The 16,096-nt window shown below is 42.5% G+C and overlaps 1 protein-coding gene across 1 annotated transcript in view; it reads right to left on the bottom strand.

Moving 5' to 3' along the window:
- Window positions 1–15,751, bottom strand: part of PARP14 (poly(ADP-ribose) polymerase family member 14) — a 44,350-nt gene extending 28,599 nt beyond the window's left edge. The window contains exons 1-5 of the mRNA XM_005675030.3: window positions 15,231–15,751; window positions 8,005–8,129; window positions 7,188–7,221; window positions 3,888–4,130; window positions 1,173–1,409 (exon numbers count right to left, since the gene is read on the bottom strand). Of these exons, the coding sequence (XP_005675087.2) occupies window positions 1,173–1,409; window positions 3,888–4,130; window positions 7,188–7,221; window positions 8,005–8,129; window positions 15,231–15,417 (826 nt within the window). The 5' untranslated portion in view covers window positions 15,418–15,751. The remainder of the gene's footprint in view (window positions 1–1,172; window positions 1,410–3,887; window positions 4,131–7,187; window positions 7,222–8,004; window positions 8,130–15,230) is intronic.

Here is a 16,096-nt window from a genome sequence, read left to right as displayed (position 1 = left end):
GTGAAAAGACGTCAAAAATAACTTCACCTTGTGCACAATTGGCTGCCTAGCCTGAAGCCAGACCTAATGAAAAGAACATGACCTTTGCAGGCTCAGATACATGGCTTCAACTTCCCACCACGGCCTGGAACAGGCTCTGAGTACCAGTGAGTATCCCCATGCCAAGACTGCACAGGTACAATTTAATCTGATGCTCACAACATTCCTCTGAGGTAAGTAGTAATGGGAGCCCTATATTATAGATGGAAAACAGAGACTTATGTGGGTTAAAGTAACTTCCCCAAAATCACAAAGCTAGTAAGCACCAAAGCCAGGCATTTGAACTCAGGTCTGTCTGACCCAAGAACCATCAAAGATTTCACGTTTATGTGCCTTAAGATCACCATACTGTTTTCCTCCTCTGTTTAAAAAAAAAAAAGTAACTATATAACTGCACAGATTCTTATGAGGATTCAGCAAGCTACTGTGACAGAAAACACAGCAAAAGATCTCATGTACAGCAAGCGTTCAGGAAAAGTGCCCTTCCTGACAGGGTGGGATATATGGGGAGAGTAATATGAAAACATACATCACCACATGTAAAATAGAGAGCCAATTAGAATTTGCTATATGACTCAAGGAACTCAAACCAGGGCTCAGTGACAACCTAGAGGTGTGGGATGGGGAGGGAGGTGGGAGGGAACGTAAGTAAACCTATGGCTGATTCATGTTGATGTTTGGTAGAGTATATAATACTGTAAAGCAATTATCCTTCAATTAAAAAATATTTTTAATATTTTTATGCTTTATAGAAACTGTGTGTGTTTCTGAGTATATCTTTACTTGTTGAAATTAACTTGAGAATTTCTATCAAATGTAGAGCTAAAACATAGATCACCTCTTTAAAAACAATATCTCAAAGACTCTAAGAATTATATATATTTATAATTTTTATATATTTTTCAGTCTATCGTAAGTAGAGACTCATGAGAGAATCTCCTTATATCTTTCAAAAACTTGACATTGCTTCTCCAAATTTTGAATCACTGTTTTCACCAAGTATCACATACCAGATATACAGGATTACTACTTGGATTTCCGAGAAAAAATAAAACTTTTAACTGTTAAGATCTACTACAATATTTTCAGTTATGCCAGGTATGGTTTACAAAATTAAGATTAATAGATGTTACCTTTTCTGTCAAAAAATTCAATCAGTGCTGAACTCTCCTCAAGGAAATATTCGATGCTGACAACTCTTCCCCCTCCATTATGAGGATTTTCAAATAAACATTTTAAATCATGGTCATGAACACCAGGTGGCAGGTTTTCAACTCGAATTGTTTTTGTCACTTCCAGAAGTCTTGCAGAAAGCTGAAGTTTTTTCACTGAATGGTGCTTGGGACATTCACCAACAAATTTCAAGGCATCTACAAACCATAATCAATTAATCAATCAAAAAATTATATTTTTATATTGTATAGAAGAAACTGTCTGAATATTAACTGAGAAAAAGGAAGCAGGCTAAGCACTCAATTTTTAAATGCAAGATTTTAATTCCCACAGGAGAATATATATGCCTATAGACTCCCTGGAAGCTTCTGAAAAGCAGTGCAATCAGGAATGTCTTACCGGGATTGCTGACACTGAGTCATGTCCCTGCCTTTAGTCACAGCTCTCTCCACCTCTTGACATCACTACCTGAATGCATCTCTACAACACAAATCTTATTTCACTCTTTCCTCAAGTCCTGAAATGGCTCCCGAGCACTTGCAGGCAAGAGTTTAAGCTCCTTAGTGAGGCGTACAAGGCCCTTGGCTATCTGACCCCAAACTAATTTCTAAACATCACCTCTGTTTATTACCTCCATTTATTTTATTTTCCATATTGACACACAACCCAGTCATTCTTTCAAAAACTCCATTCTCTGTTGCCTTTGTATCTAATTCCCTGCACCTAAAATGCCCTTCTTCAATGTTTTTATCCTGCTCCTGTTCCTCCTTCTGGACTCAGTCCAATTATCTCTTTCAAATTAATAAATGTTGATAGTGAGTCCATGATGTACAAGACACCATGCTAGGATCTGGGGATACAGGGATGAATGTAGCATGTTCTTAAAAGCTCACCATCCAAGAGGGAAGAAGCCTTGAAAGCAAACAAATGGCCTATTTGAGGATCAAATGAGGTGGGAAAACTAAGACTGGGAATCAGACAAGGATTCCCAGAGTAAGTAGTCACTGACCTGAGTTTTGAAGGATAAAGAAGAGTTTATCAGGGAGATAAGGGGAGGAAGGGGCTTTTCAGGTGGCTCAGTGGTAAAGAATCTGCCCGCCAGTGCAGGAGACTGGGGTTCAATCCCTGGGTTGGGAAGATCTCCTAGACCCACTCCAGTATTCTTGCCAGGATAATCCAATGGACAGAGGAGCCTGAAGGGCTACAGTCCATGAGTTTGCAAAGAGTGGGACATGACCGAGCAACTGAGCACGCAAGGGGAGGAAACGTTTCAGGCAGTGGGGCTAGTAGGGTGTATAAACAACACAGCATATCTGAGATCTGATAGCCTGTTACTTCTGGAGTATAGACATCAGAAAAGACCAAGTCACCATTGGGTCCCCTTCCCATTCCCCACAGCCTCCTGCTCACAGCTGAGAAAAGCAGCTTTTCAAAAAAAAAAAAAAAGCAGCTTTTCCTCCTGCATCTTCATTACTGACTTATGAATGGGTTTCTTCCTGCCCCATATGAGTTCCTCAAGAGCTGGAACCAAGAATTATTCACCTGTGTACCTACAGCCCCTAGACTAGTGCCTCACACCTAGTAGGTATGCAAGATTTTTGCTCAGTGAACAAAAGCAAGTCTACTTCGTTTTACCTTTATAAGAAATAATCATAAATTTGAACCTGTGCTGGTTGATTAAGATCAACCATTCCACTGCCATGACCATGGAATAGTGAGGGCTTGGAATTGGAAAATTTCCTTGTCATCTGCAGATAGCTCTTCCAATTTCAGAAACTGTCCACAGACTCCCCACACAGACCTTAAAGAGCATGCACTTTCTGCAGCACCTGCATTTATTCATCCCTGCATATGTGATAACCATGCAAGTACTAAGGAAATACATGGTAAAGGGAATAAAAGAACAGGCTCTATAGAGGCGGGCTGCCTTGGTTCAAATCCAGCTCTTCCAGGTACTAGCATCTCTGTCTCCCCAACCGTAAAATGAGGGACAATAATAACCTCAGAAGGTTGTTGAAAGGAACAAATAAATTGATACATGAAACAAACTCAGCATAGTACCTGACTTACAGTAGCACTATAAGAATGCTTACTGCTATTACTATTACTCTCCAGTAAGTCCAGTTAAGTAACACAGATCAATATTTACTCATCTCAGTGAGATAACATACAGGAAACACTGAGTCCTCTGCTCGGAATCTCTAATAACCTGAGACTTTAGATTTCTATTTGGGTGTGTTACTTCTGTCTCACTTCTCTCTCTGTCTCTGTCTGTTTCTCTCACACACACACACACACACGCACACCTACAAACAACTCATACAATAAACTTTGTTTATTAAACATACCAGAGTTTGGTTTCAAGATGAATTTGCTTCTCTTTCAAAATAAGAAACCAGTATTAACTTACTAGCTACTAGAGGGGCTGCCCCGGTGGTTCAGATGATAAAGAATCTGCCTGCAATTCAAGAGACTCAAGTTTGATCCCCGGGTCAGGAAAATACCCTAGAGAATGAAATCGCAACCAACTCCTGCCTGGAGAATTCCATGGACAGAGGAGCCTGATGTGCTATTAGAAAGAATGAAACTTTCAGAGATGTTCCATAAGCTAGGTGTTCCAAACCCCAAAGTGTAGTGCAAAGAAGGCTGACAAATGGAGCATCATTTGATCTTACCAGTATACGTTTGAAAGGTAACTACAGCCACATTAAAGTCTCGTATAAATTCCAATTTAAAGTCATCATTCGTCAGGCCACTTATATTCTCCACTAACAACATTAACATCACATCAGTCACATTTGCCTTGAGATTTTCAAATGCAACCAAAGAGGAAATATCTTCACACTCTTTTGGGGTGTCTTCCTCTTTTTCTGATCTTCTACTGAGAGAGAGGTCTTCCTCTAGTTTTTTTGATGAATCTGATTTTAGGAAGACAAAAGGGTACAAGGTGTTAGATTTATCTATCATGTTCTTATCAAAATAAATTATCATAGGCTAATATGTAAAATAGATAGCCGGTGGGCATTTGCTATACGATTCAGGGAACTTAAAGCAGGGCTCTGTAACAACCTAGAGAGGTGGGGTGGGGAGGGAGGCGGAAGGGAGGTGGAAGGGAGGTTCAAGAAAGAGGGGACATATGGATACCTATGGCTGAGTCATGTTGATGTTTGACAGAAACCAACACAATACTGTAAAACAATTATCCTTCAATTAAGAATAAATAAATGTAAAAAAATTATCACAGGCTAATTACACTGCCTTCTTCCTTTCCTGGTTTCAAAGTTGACATAAGTTACACAAGTAACATGCCAATTATGTTTCAATAAAACTAGAATAAAGAAAGATTAAGAATTGCGGAAAAATGGATCTTAGAAGACTTTCAGCTTAATTTAGTTAAAAATAAAAAATAGTACTTGACATGATGCTGATCATGATTATGTTCAATTTTATTACACTCTTTTCTGCCTTGTTTTTCTGAGGAACCTGCCTTGCTTTTCATAACACCTGACATATATTTCTATCACAGCACCATATTACAGTTACTGAACCAAGCTTCTCCAAAGCAAGGGACACATTTATTCATCTTTGTATTTCTGGCTCATGGTAAACAGCTGAGGCTCAATAAATGTCTGCTGAATTGAAGATTTACTGCTTAGATTACTGGAGGAAAGCAAGAATATCCAATGATGCCCAAACATGGGAATCACCTAACATCTTATGTTCTGAAAAGCAATAATTTCCAATCACTGGAGAGAAAAAAAAAGGATTCTTACAGCAAATGACTATGGAATGCACATGGAAGATCAAATAGCACAGAGAATTATGTGTATACCTCAAACTTATGGAATAGCAACCACCCCAGTCAGCTTGTACCTCTCTACTGTGACCATAAAGAGTTGCATATACACTTGATCCTTGAACAACATGGGGATTAGGAGCCCAACCCTTTGCACAGTCAAGTATCTGTGTATAACTTTGACTCCTCAGAATCCTAACTACCAATAGCCTACTGTTGACCGGAATCCTTACCAATAACACGAACAGTTGATTAACACATATTTTGTATGTTATAGGTACATCTACATATATTTTATGTGTTCACAACATAACTAATTTTTTCTTCATTTGTTCAGTATTTCTAAGCTATGTGGTTCATCTGTGAATTTCTTCCAATTGTCACAAATTTCCAAAAATTTTTCAACTATATTGATTGAAAAAAATTCATGTACAATTTGATCCACACAGTTCAAATTCAGCTTGCTCAAGGGTTAACTGTATACAGAAGACAGTCATCCACTATGCTTGTGCCCTGAAGCATGATGAGTATGTCACGGTCTTTAGACATTCTGTGAGCAACTATCCCATTAGTGCCCTGGGTTCGTGGCACTGGTTGTGTGGTGATAAGTACATATAAAAAACGTTGGAAAAGGAAATTACCAATTTTCTAAAGGAGGTACACAAAAAATAAAAGTAAGAAAGGGAGCTGACATTATTATGGCAGAGTAAATGCTATCTGCTCACCAAACCCAATGTTTTCATCCTGGGCAACATTTCTGAAAACTATTAACTCTGTTCCAGTTAATTTCAAGAGTCCTGGCCTTAAGGCCATTGTCAAGATTCAGTGTGAACCAACTATTCAACAAAGAACCTCTTCCAACTCTTAAAGGGGTCAACTTAAGTATCTTGTTGAAGACCACCCCAATTCCTGGCTGGTTACTACAATTAGAGTCAAGCTCAGGTTACAACAGGTTTAGTAAATGCATCTAAAATCTCCAGGACATTGGTGGAGTGAGGCTGATTGGCTCTCCCTGAGTACATACTTGAAGCATTAAGCAAATCCAAAACAGTGCTAACAAATCAGTTAAGACAAGAGTTAGGCTGAAATCTATGAAACCATAAGAAACACAGACTTGATTAATTCCAGAAATGGTACAGATATAAATGTACTACAAATATAAAACCACTTTCTGGTACAAAACTGAGCTTGAAGGTACAGCATGTAAGCAATCTTTCCAGAAACAGATAAGGGTTTAGAAAGTCACAGTGAACAAATACTGGGAGTTGGGCGAGCCATATCTGAAGAAGACAAAGCAGAACTTCCTCTAAAGAGACAAAAATTCCTGTCTCATAAGAAGCAGGAGCTTCTCAACCATGCATACTCTATTCTACAGTTTAATACATCCATATTAGGCAGAAACAACCTATACATCCCTATCCAGGCATTTTGCCAAGTTAAGGCAGATCCCATCCCAGAGCCATTTTCAGAAAAGGAAAGTTGCAAAAATCTAAACATGTTCTTCAGAAAATTTCAATTTTAGAGGACAATATTTAAACTTTTCTTGGGAACTCCTCTTCCCTAAGGTTTGGATATATGGATCACCTTCTCTTTCCCGTTTGGCCATTCAGCCCAGTCCATCTTCCTCCCATTTAGAACAGCATGCTTAGCCAGGAAAACTCGTGTCTTGTCAGGTGGCACGCAGGCCAACACCCAGACATGAGTCAAGTAGCAAAGTCCACAACAGCTACTGGATTGCTGGCTGTTTCCTACAGCAGATGGGATAAGTGCTGACCTGGAGGGCTGCATTCGTATCCTGCACCCAGCGCTCAGAAAGCAGTGCCAACTGACTTAGCTGCACACAGCTCCCACTGTCACGTCATATCCGTGCTTCTCAACAGGTGAATGGGCACAGGTAGAGTCTAAAGGTCACTTCATCCACCTACAGGTACCTCTTTATCCTCGCATCAATTGCAAGGTACTCTCAGTCCCCACAGAGAGAGTTGTTCCCTTCCTTCTGATCTGAACCCTTAGATCTCAAGAGGCAGCCGTTGAGCAGATGGCTGAGAGGATGGAGATGATGCAGCCCAAAGCATCTCTCAGCTGAGCAAACCCTGCCTTATGAAGTCAAGAAGAGAAGGTGACCCCTGCAATGCAAAGTGTTTAGTAAAAACAAAACTGCCTGATAAATGGAAGTTACCTGATTCTTCAATCTTTTCTTTGGTCTTGGATTCCTGAAATCAAACAATAAAGTCACATTAATAAATTACAAATAATTTATTTACATTAAGAAAGTGTCCCTAGGGCCAGTCTAAAGATGTAGGGTCTACAGAAATGATAACTAAAAACTCAGGCAATAATGCTATTGAATACACCTCGCATTTCATGGCATATCCACTTAGCACACAAATCACCAGTAAAAACGAGTCACAAAACTCCAAAGGAACACCAAATGTTCTTGGTTAGACCTAAATCAGAGAAATAAGGCAGCTCATGTTCTTTTCCCCATTTAACAATGAATGCTTTTTAATTCAATACTAAATATTGAATGTTTAGTATTAACAAGCACTAGGCCAAGTGCTTTACTAAGACTGTGTCATTTAATCCTCACAACAATCCAATAAACCAAAGAGGTCAACACTATTACTATCCCATTTTACAACTGAGGAAATACTTAACATATGGAGTATAGATCACTCGCCCCTCTAAACCATGTGAAAATAAAACAAATATGGCAAGTTCCAGGTTACTGAGTACCTAGAATGAACGGACCCAAGATTTTACATCTCAAACCATCATTATGGTAGCCCCTCAATCTTGAATTTTCAAAACAACAAAAAGTGCTTCCTCTCCCATTACCCCGTCACCACTCTCACTCCCTCCACATCTATAAATTGCTTTTCTCACCCCAGTGCGAGTTATACTCCTCATTCCACTATGTTTTCCTCATCGTGGTTCCCATCCCCACATACCTTGGGAGAACACCCGACTTCCCTTGTAATCACCGCTATACTTACCTTTGTGGGAATTTTCCCCTCCTGGACTTCACCTGGGACTGTGGGAATCTGGACAGTTAACTTGAATGTTCCTTTTCCCGGCCATTCTAACTCGTGGCTCTCTCTCTCCAGAACTCGCTGCCGAACTGAAATTGTTTAGAAAAGCTGTTAAGCAATCTTTATTAACAAAATTATTCTATGATTGACATAGGTTTCATCAACATCTGTCAGTGGCTTGGTCAGCTTCTCAAGAGAGGTTGTGTATGATGAAAAGAGGAAAAGTTTAGCAAGCAGACACAGATTTGAATTCTATCTTTAAATTTCCTTTTTTTTTTAACCCTGAGCATGTTCCTGAAAAAGCTTTACTGACAAAATTTCAGTCTTCTTGTCTATTAATTAATGAAGACTGTCTTATGTGTTACATAGATTAGACTGAAGAAACATTATAAAGAACTTAATACAGTACCCTCTGCTCAGTGGGCACTCAGAAAGGTAGCAATATTTATTCTACAATGAAGGGAAAGAATTAAAGCATCTCTCACTGTGAACTACTGATACTAAGGTATGACATTATGAAAGCCATGTTTGAGGAAAGTGGCTCAGCTGACAATGAGCAGAATGGAGAGCAGCCCTCTTAAAAAGGTATACAATCAATTATTTAACCTGTGATAAGAGCCTTACATAGGATAGTAAAAGGAATAGCAAAGGAGGGATGGGAAAGATTCTTACAAAATACAGAAAAGAATTAGTGCATTTGGTAGCTGAGCTGTAGTGCAAAAAAAAAAAAAAAAAAAAAAAAAAGAACAGTGGACATAAGTTTAAAGACCTTGATTCAAATTCCAACTCTGCCCTGAAGTAGCCGAGTCACTGAGAAAATATTTTAGCTTCTTGAGTCTGTTTCCTCACGTGAAGCAGTGTCTGTGAATGAATTCTGTGACACTCATAAGGGCTATGTAAGTGTAAGTTACAATAATAAGATGAAGCAGCTATCGAGAGGAAAAGAAAATAGAGACCATGGTATCCAACGATGGAGAGCAGGGAGCGGGTGAGTTTAGAGGGGAAGGCATGGCTGACATAGGCAGGTGGCGCAAAGAGGTCAGGGTGAAGGAGAACTTTGGGGATGCCTTGCAGTCACAGGTGTGGCTCTGCCATGGATGCTGGGCTGCCATGTTGTATTTTGATGTGGTTGCCTGCTGAGGCCAAAGATATAAGCAGAATCTTTCATCAGGAAGGGTTTGAGGGACGTCCCTGGTAGTCCAGTGCTCAAGAATCTGTCTGCCAATACAGGGAACACGGGTTTGATCCCGGGTGTGGGACGATTCCGCATGCCGTGGGGCAGCTAAGCCCATGTGCCACAGCTATTGAGCCTGAGTTCCAGCGCCCTGGAGCCACAGCTGCTGAGCCCACATGCTTCAGTTTCTAAAACCGGAGCACCTAGAGCCTGTGTTTCACAGTAAGAGAAGCCACCACAACTAGAGAAAGCCCATGTACAGCAATGAAGACCCAATGCAGCCAAGAAAAAAAAATTTTTTTTTTAAAAGAAGGTCTTGAGTAGCTTTCCCACTTCAACCATCCATGGAGACAATGAGGGAGGTGATACCTTCACTGGAAGCCACCTCAGAAACAGGCCTCAAAAACAACATGAGATGGAATGCCAGACTCTAATTTCACTCTTTACGAGCAGGGTGAGTGTTTTTGCATGGACTCATAATGGGCTGTCCTAAGCTGAGGTGAGGACTAAGGACTGGATACGACCCCTGAGCCCAAAACAGCAGGGTGTTTTGTAAGCCAAACTATCTAGAGTCATGGACCTCTGCGTTGCATTCCATATATTTTGGAAGAGTCCTGTCCAGGCACCTACGTGTGTCAACCTGTTCTGAGATTGTGTGTAATATGTATGGGCACGACTATTTCAAGAGAACAGATGGCAGCAGTATCAGTAAGTGATCCAAAACAAGGAGAATGTGAATCTGGGAGGAAAAGAGACGAAATGGTGGCGTCTAACCACTCTTGGACTTCCTGGTAGCTCAGTGATAAAGAATCCACCTGCCAATGCAGAAGACATGGGTTCGATCCCTGGGTTGGGAAGATCCCCTGGTGAAGGAAATGGCAACCCACTCCAGTATTCTTGCCTGGAGAATGCCATGGACAGAGGAACCTAGAAGGCTACAGTCCCTGGGGTCACAAAGAGTCAGACACAGCTTAGCAACTAAACAACAACCACCACCACCTTTACCCTTGTGGACAGCCTGTCTTGTGCATCAATCTCAGACCATCCATATGTAATTATATTTAAGGAGAAGTTGGGTTCCCTTACCTCAAAGAAGCTGACAATAATAAGGAGCCAAATAATGACCAAAAAAAGATGACAAATATGCATACCTGAAACAGAATTTTAAATCTCACAAGTTAATTTGCACTTGACTTTCCAGACATTCAGCCAATTATATAAAACAATAGAGCTTCCAGATAGTTTGTTTCCTATCCATTAATTTCTACAGAGAAGTGCTTTGGGGCTCATTCTTCTTATGTAAATGATAAGGCCCAAGTTGTGTTACACTATAGGCCTGCATCTGTTGGGGCCACTTCCTGTTGTGGAGGGCAGAGGGCGTTCCAGAGACAGAAGAACTCTGCCCTTCGGGCAATGATGGGGTAAGTCATTAGATGTTATCAAACTCCTGACTGCTGAGAAAGCCATTCGTCTGGTAGGAAATCAAAACTAAACAGGGACTTTCCACTCTCTAAGAACTTTGATCCACTCCCTAAGAACTTAGACCATACAAGGATTTGAGTTGAACTAAGTTTGAGTGTCTGTGCAAGGGGTACTGCAAGAGGGACATTCAAGAAGTCTAGGGGTGGAGGAAGGGACCAAGTGGGCTGGGAGGCAGGAAGGAAGAAACCCGGCAGGGAGACTGAAATCATTTCTGCTTTGAGGACTAGAACAGAATGATATTATCTTCACATAATTATATTTTTGTTGTCTGTATTTATGAGGTTTGTATTTCCTACAATAATTTCTTTTTGTTCTGGGTCATCAACAAACAGGGATTCTCAAATTTTAATGCTGTGCTAAGTTATTTCAATCGTGTCCGACTCTGCAACCCACGGACCGTAATCCACCAGGCTCCTCTGTCCATGGGATTCTCCAGGCAAGAACAGTGGAGTGGGCAGCCATTTCCTCTTCCAGGGGATCTTCCTGACCCAGGGATTGAACCCATGTCTCTTATGTCTCCTGCATTGGCAAGGTGGGTTCTTTACAACTTGCACCACCTGTAAAGTCCCAAACTTCAGTGAATTGGGGTTAAACATGCAGATTCTCACCCACTCCACCCTCAGGGTACCTGAGTCTCTAGGACAAAGTTGGAAATGTGCCTGTTAACCTGTTGCAATTTGGATGCAGGGAGTCTGTGGCCCCAATTTCAGGACAACTCTTGAGGATAATGGGATTTTAAAGAAGTAAGAAGTGTCCGTAAGGGGCAGGCCAGTGGTGATGTTGACAACTGGAATCAAAAATGGTATAAAACCCTGTGAGGAAAAGCAAAGCCCGAGGGGGAAATGACTTACTTGCACAGATATCCTTTAGAGCATTTCTTGGTGAAATTAACCCTTGGAAAATTTTTTGACATTGTGTTAAGTGCTCCCTGATCCATGCCTACATCTCTTCTGTCACACTTCACAGGGATTCACCTGTGAATCCCTTTCTATTTTGGGGTTTTATTCTTTCCTTTTTACATCCCTGCCTTCAGTTCAGTTCAGTCGCTCAGTCGTGTCTGACTCTTTGCGACACCATGAATCGCAGCACTCCAGGCTTCCCTGTCCATCACCAACTCCCGGAGTTCACTCAGACTCACGTCCATCGAGTCCGTGATGCCATCCAGCCATCTCATCCTCTGTCATCCCCTTCTCCTCCTGCCCCCAATCCTTCCCAGCAGCAGAGTCTTTTCCAGTGAGTCAACTCTTTGCATGAGGTGGCCAAAGTACTGGAGTTTCAGCTTTATCACCATTCCTTCCAAAGAAATCCCAGGGCTGATCTCCTTCAGAATGGACTGGTTGGATCTTGCAGTCCAAGGGACTCTCAAGAGTCTTCTCCAACACCACAGTTCAAAAGCATCAATTCTTCAGCCCTCAGCTTTCTTCACAGTCCAACTCTCACATCCATACATGACCACTAGAAAAACCATAGCCTTGACTAGATGGACCTTAGTCGGCAAAGTAATGTCTCTGCTTTTGAATATGCTATCTAGGTTGGTCATAACTTTTCTTCCAAGGAGTAAGCGTCTTTTAATTTCATGGCTGCAATCACCATCTGCAGTGATTCGGGAGCCCCCCAAAATAAAGTCTGACACTGTTTCCACTGTTTCCCCATCTATTTCCCATGAAGTGATGGGACCGGATGCCATGATCTTCGTTTTCTGAATGTTGTGCTTTAAGCCAGCTTTGTCACTCTCCTCTTTCACTTTCATCAAGAGGCTTTTGAGTTCCTCTTCACTTTCTGCCATAAGGGTGGTGTCTTCTGCATATCTGAGGTGATTGATATTTCTCCCAGCAATCTTGATTCCAGCTTGTGTTTCTTCCAGTCCAGTGTTTCTCATGATGTACTCTGCATAGAAGTTAAATAAGCAGGGTGACAATATACAGCCTTGACGTACTCCTTTTCCTATTTGGAACCAGTCTGTTGTTCCATGTCCAGTTCTAACTGTTGTTTCCTGATCTGCATACAGATTTCTCAAGAGGCAGGTCAGGTGGTCTGGTATTCCCATCTCTTTCAGAATTTTCCACAGTTTATTGTGATCCACACAGTCAAAGGCTTTGGCATAGTGAATAAAGCAGAAATAGATGTTTTTCTGGAACTCTCTTGCTTTTGCCATGATCCAGCAGATGTTCACAATTTGATCTCTGGTTCCTCTGCCTTTTCTAAAACCAGCTTGAACGTCAGGAAGTTCACGGTTCCCATATTGTTGAAGCCTGGCTTGGAGAATTTTGAGCATTACTTGACTAGCGTGTGAGATGAGTGCAATTGTGTGGTAGTTTGAGCATTCTTTGGCATTGCCTTTCTTTGGATTGGAATGAAAACTGACCTTTTCCAGTCCTGTGGCCACTGATGAGTTTTCCAAATTTGCTGGCATATTGAGTAGAGCACTTTCATAGCATCCTCTTTCAAGATTTGAAATAGCTCCACTGGAATTCCATCACCTCCACTAGCTTTGTTCATAGTGATGCTTTCTAAGGCCCACTTGACTTCACATTCCAGGATGTCTGGCTCTAGATGAGTGATCACACCATCGTGATTATCCAAGTCGTGAGCATTCCAATTGTTCTCAGGGCTTCCTAAGCCTCTAAGCTTGAAAGTCGGTCGTGTTCGACCCTTTGTGACCCTATGGACTGTACAGTCCATGGAATTCTCCAGGCCAGAATACTGGAATGGGTAGCCTTTCCCTTCTCCAACAGATCTTCCAAACCCAGGAAGCGAACCAGAGTCTCCTGCATTGCAGGCAAATTCTTTACCAACTGAGCTATTAGGGAAGCCCCGCTCAATTACCTATTGGGAGGGAATTTCCCCCTGTAAACTCAATCAAGTTAGAATATCACCCCTTCCTTCCCCATCTAAAAAATAAGAGATACAGAAAATGTCCGTATAAATTTTTATTTAAGTTGGATGATTTTGAGATCTCCTCTGTAAAGAGGAGAGAAAAACAAAAACTGCAGTTCCTCATAAGTTTTTAAAAATTGTATACTATATTTGCAGTAATATTCTGGATAAACTGTAAATAGGAGGTAGAAGAATAATGCTTATGTCAAGTCCTAATACTACAGTAGAAAAAAGGAAGCAATGCAAATACATTTTTTTTCCAAAAAAAAAAAAAAATAATAACAGAAAGCGCAGGGGTTCTCTCTCTCCATCAAGTGAACACCTATTATTCCTGTAGAATCAGCTACAAAATCCAGAACAGTAGCAAACATGCATCGTTTATCCCCACGCTGACTCTCCTTACTCAAGGCCTCACTGGTCCTCACTTGGACATGGCATGATCTTCTTCAGATCTAATGTCCAAGGTGTCTCCCAACAGAAATCACTGTATTATCTGCATCCAAATTTATCTCCTGAAAAGCGTATATGGACATGGCCCTTCACTGCCTACCGGTGGGGGAAAGTTCATACTCCTTAGCATATCATGCAAGGCCCTCTCTCATCTCAACTCAACTTTTATTAGCCTTAATTTGCACCCCACTTCTTTTTTAAAAGGTTTAATAAGAGAAGGCCTAAGATTTTTTAAAATTACAAGCATCCTGTTTGTAATATTATAAAATTGCGCAAACCCCACATGTTCTTTTCATGCGGGTCTCCAGACCTCGCATGTGCACATGGAGAAGGCTCACTCCTCAAACCAAAGCTACCCCCAGGGAGCCCGGCGCTTCCCTGGGCACTTGCCTGGAGAGCCTTTGCTCTCCTGCCCCCAGCACTGCCACCAGCTCCCAACCTCCCCAGCATCTCACCTATCAAGAACTGAATTCGCTCTCAGGAGTCAGTTTAGACGTGACTCTCCCAGGAGACTCTCTTTCCTTCAAATTGTGTTCAGCTGCTCAGTCGTGTCGGACTCTTTGCGACCCCATGCACTATTGGGGCCCTCCAGGCTCCTCTGTCCGTGGGATTTCCCAGGCAAAAATACTGGAGTGGGTTGCCACTTCCTTCTCCAGGGGATCTTTCCGACCCAGGGATCAAACCTCGTCTCCTGCACTGGCAGGTGGATTCTGTAATACTTGGACCAGGGAAGTCCAAGGCTGGTTAGCCATTGGCATTTCAGCTCTTTTTCCTTCTCCTTGTTTCGGATCACTTACTTCAAATTGTGTTCCCATAATGCTCTAGAGTTTCAGAACTGCTGCTTTCACAGGAAGAAGACAGTTGCAGCGGCACTGCAACTCTGCCACTAGCACACGACGCCACTGCACGATGTAGCCCTGTAGAATGGCCACCAGCTCTCCGGCAGCCCCCTTCAGCCAAACCGTGCCAAATGTTTGTTTAACTCACCTGCGCTGGCTGCCGCACCTCCCGCAGCGCCTGGAAGCGCAGCGCGGGCGGAACTGCGGCGCTCCAGACCACTTCGTCTATTCTACGCCTCCCACCCCATGCGCTTCTCTACAGTTGCTGCCGAAGCCGGGCGGATTCTCCCGCCGTGCCCTCGAGCCCCAGGTTTCCCTGGAAGAAGAGCCCAGCTTGCCCTCTCCCCCGCACCCCTCGCCCCTCTCACCGTCGTCCGGGTAGAAGAGCACCAGGAAGCGGTTCGAGCTCCCTGGCACCGGGCAGACCTCACACTCCCCGCCTCCAGATCTCTTCCGGCTCTGGAAGTACATCTGCAACTTGGTGCTCAAGTTCTTCGGGGGCTGGGAGCCCCAGGACCCTTCGACCAGCAGCGGGAAGGAGCCGGGCTCAGCCATCCTCGTCTGCTGGCCCAGCTCCGACTGCCGGTTCCTCCCCGACTCGTAGCGGTTAAGCCTCTTTCGCTTTCGTTTCCCAGAACACTCCTCCTGCCTTTGGTTTCTGCCTTTGGCTGTAAACGGCTGGCCCAAGTTGGACTAGAAACCACCCTGCCCCTTCTTCCACCTCCCATTTTTCACTTTCATCCGTGGACCACGGCAGAAGCTGGCATCGCCTTGGGGCTTCCCTCCATCTTTATACTCACGACCTTAAGCTCAGGCACCATTTGCTACTCACCCAAGCCACAGATGAAGTCAGCCGCTCTGGGTCACTAGGCCTTGTTAAAAAAAAAAAAAAAAGTTTCATTTTTGCCCCAGGCCGCCATTTTACAAACTGTGATTCTTTAGAATTGTTTGGGGCCCATTTTCAGCCTTCTTTCAACAATTAATTAATTGTCAGAATTTTACCTTGCTTCCCTACTTTTGTTTTGTTCCTTGGGGGGAACAGTACATTCACAGCTGTTTTTTAATAGAATATTTTCTAGGTGCCATGCACTCTGAATGGATTTGACAGGCATACACAGTCCTGTGCCCTCACTGAGCTCATGAAACCGTGGGAATACAAGGACTTAGGACACAGTGGAGTAAGTGTTGTTGGAAGGAATATACAGATGTTCCCAGAACAAATCAGGGGAGGCTC

Source organism: Capra hircus, chromosome 1 (assembly GCF_001704415.2).
Source record: "Capra hircus breed San Clemente chromosome 1, ASM170441v1, whole genome shotgun sequence".
Taxonomy (NCBI): Eukaryota; Metazoa; Chordata; class Mammalia; order Artiodactyla; family Bovidae; genus Capra; species Capra hircus.
This window is presented reverse-complemented; position numbering and strand designations above follow the sequence as displayed.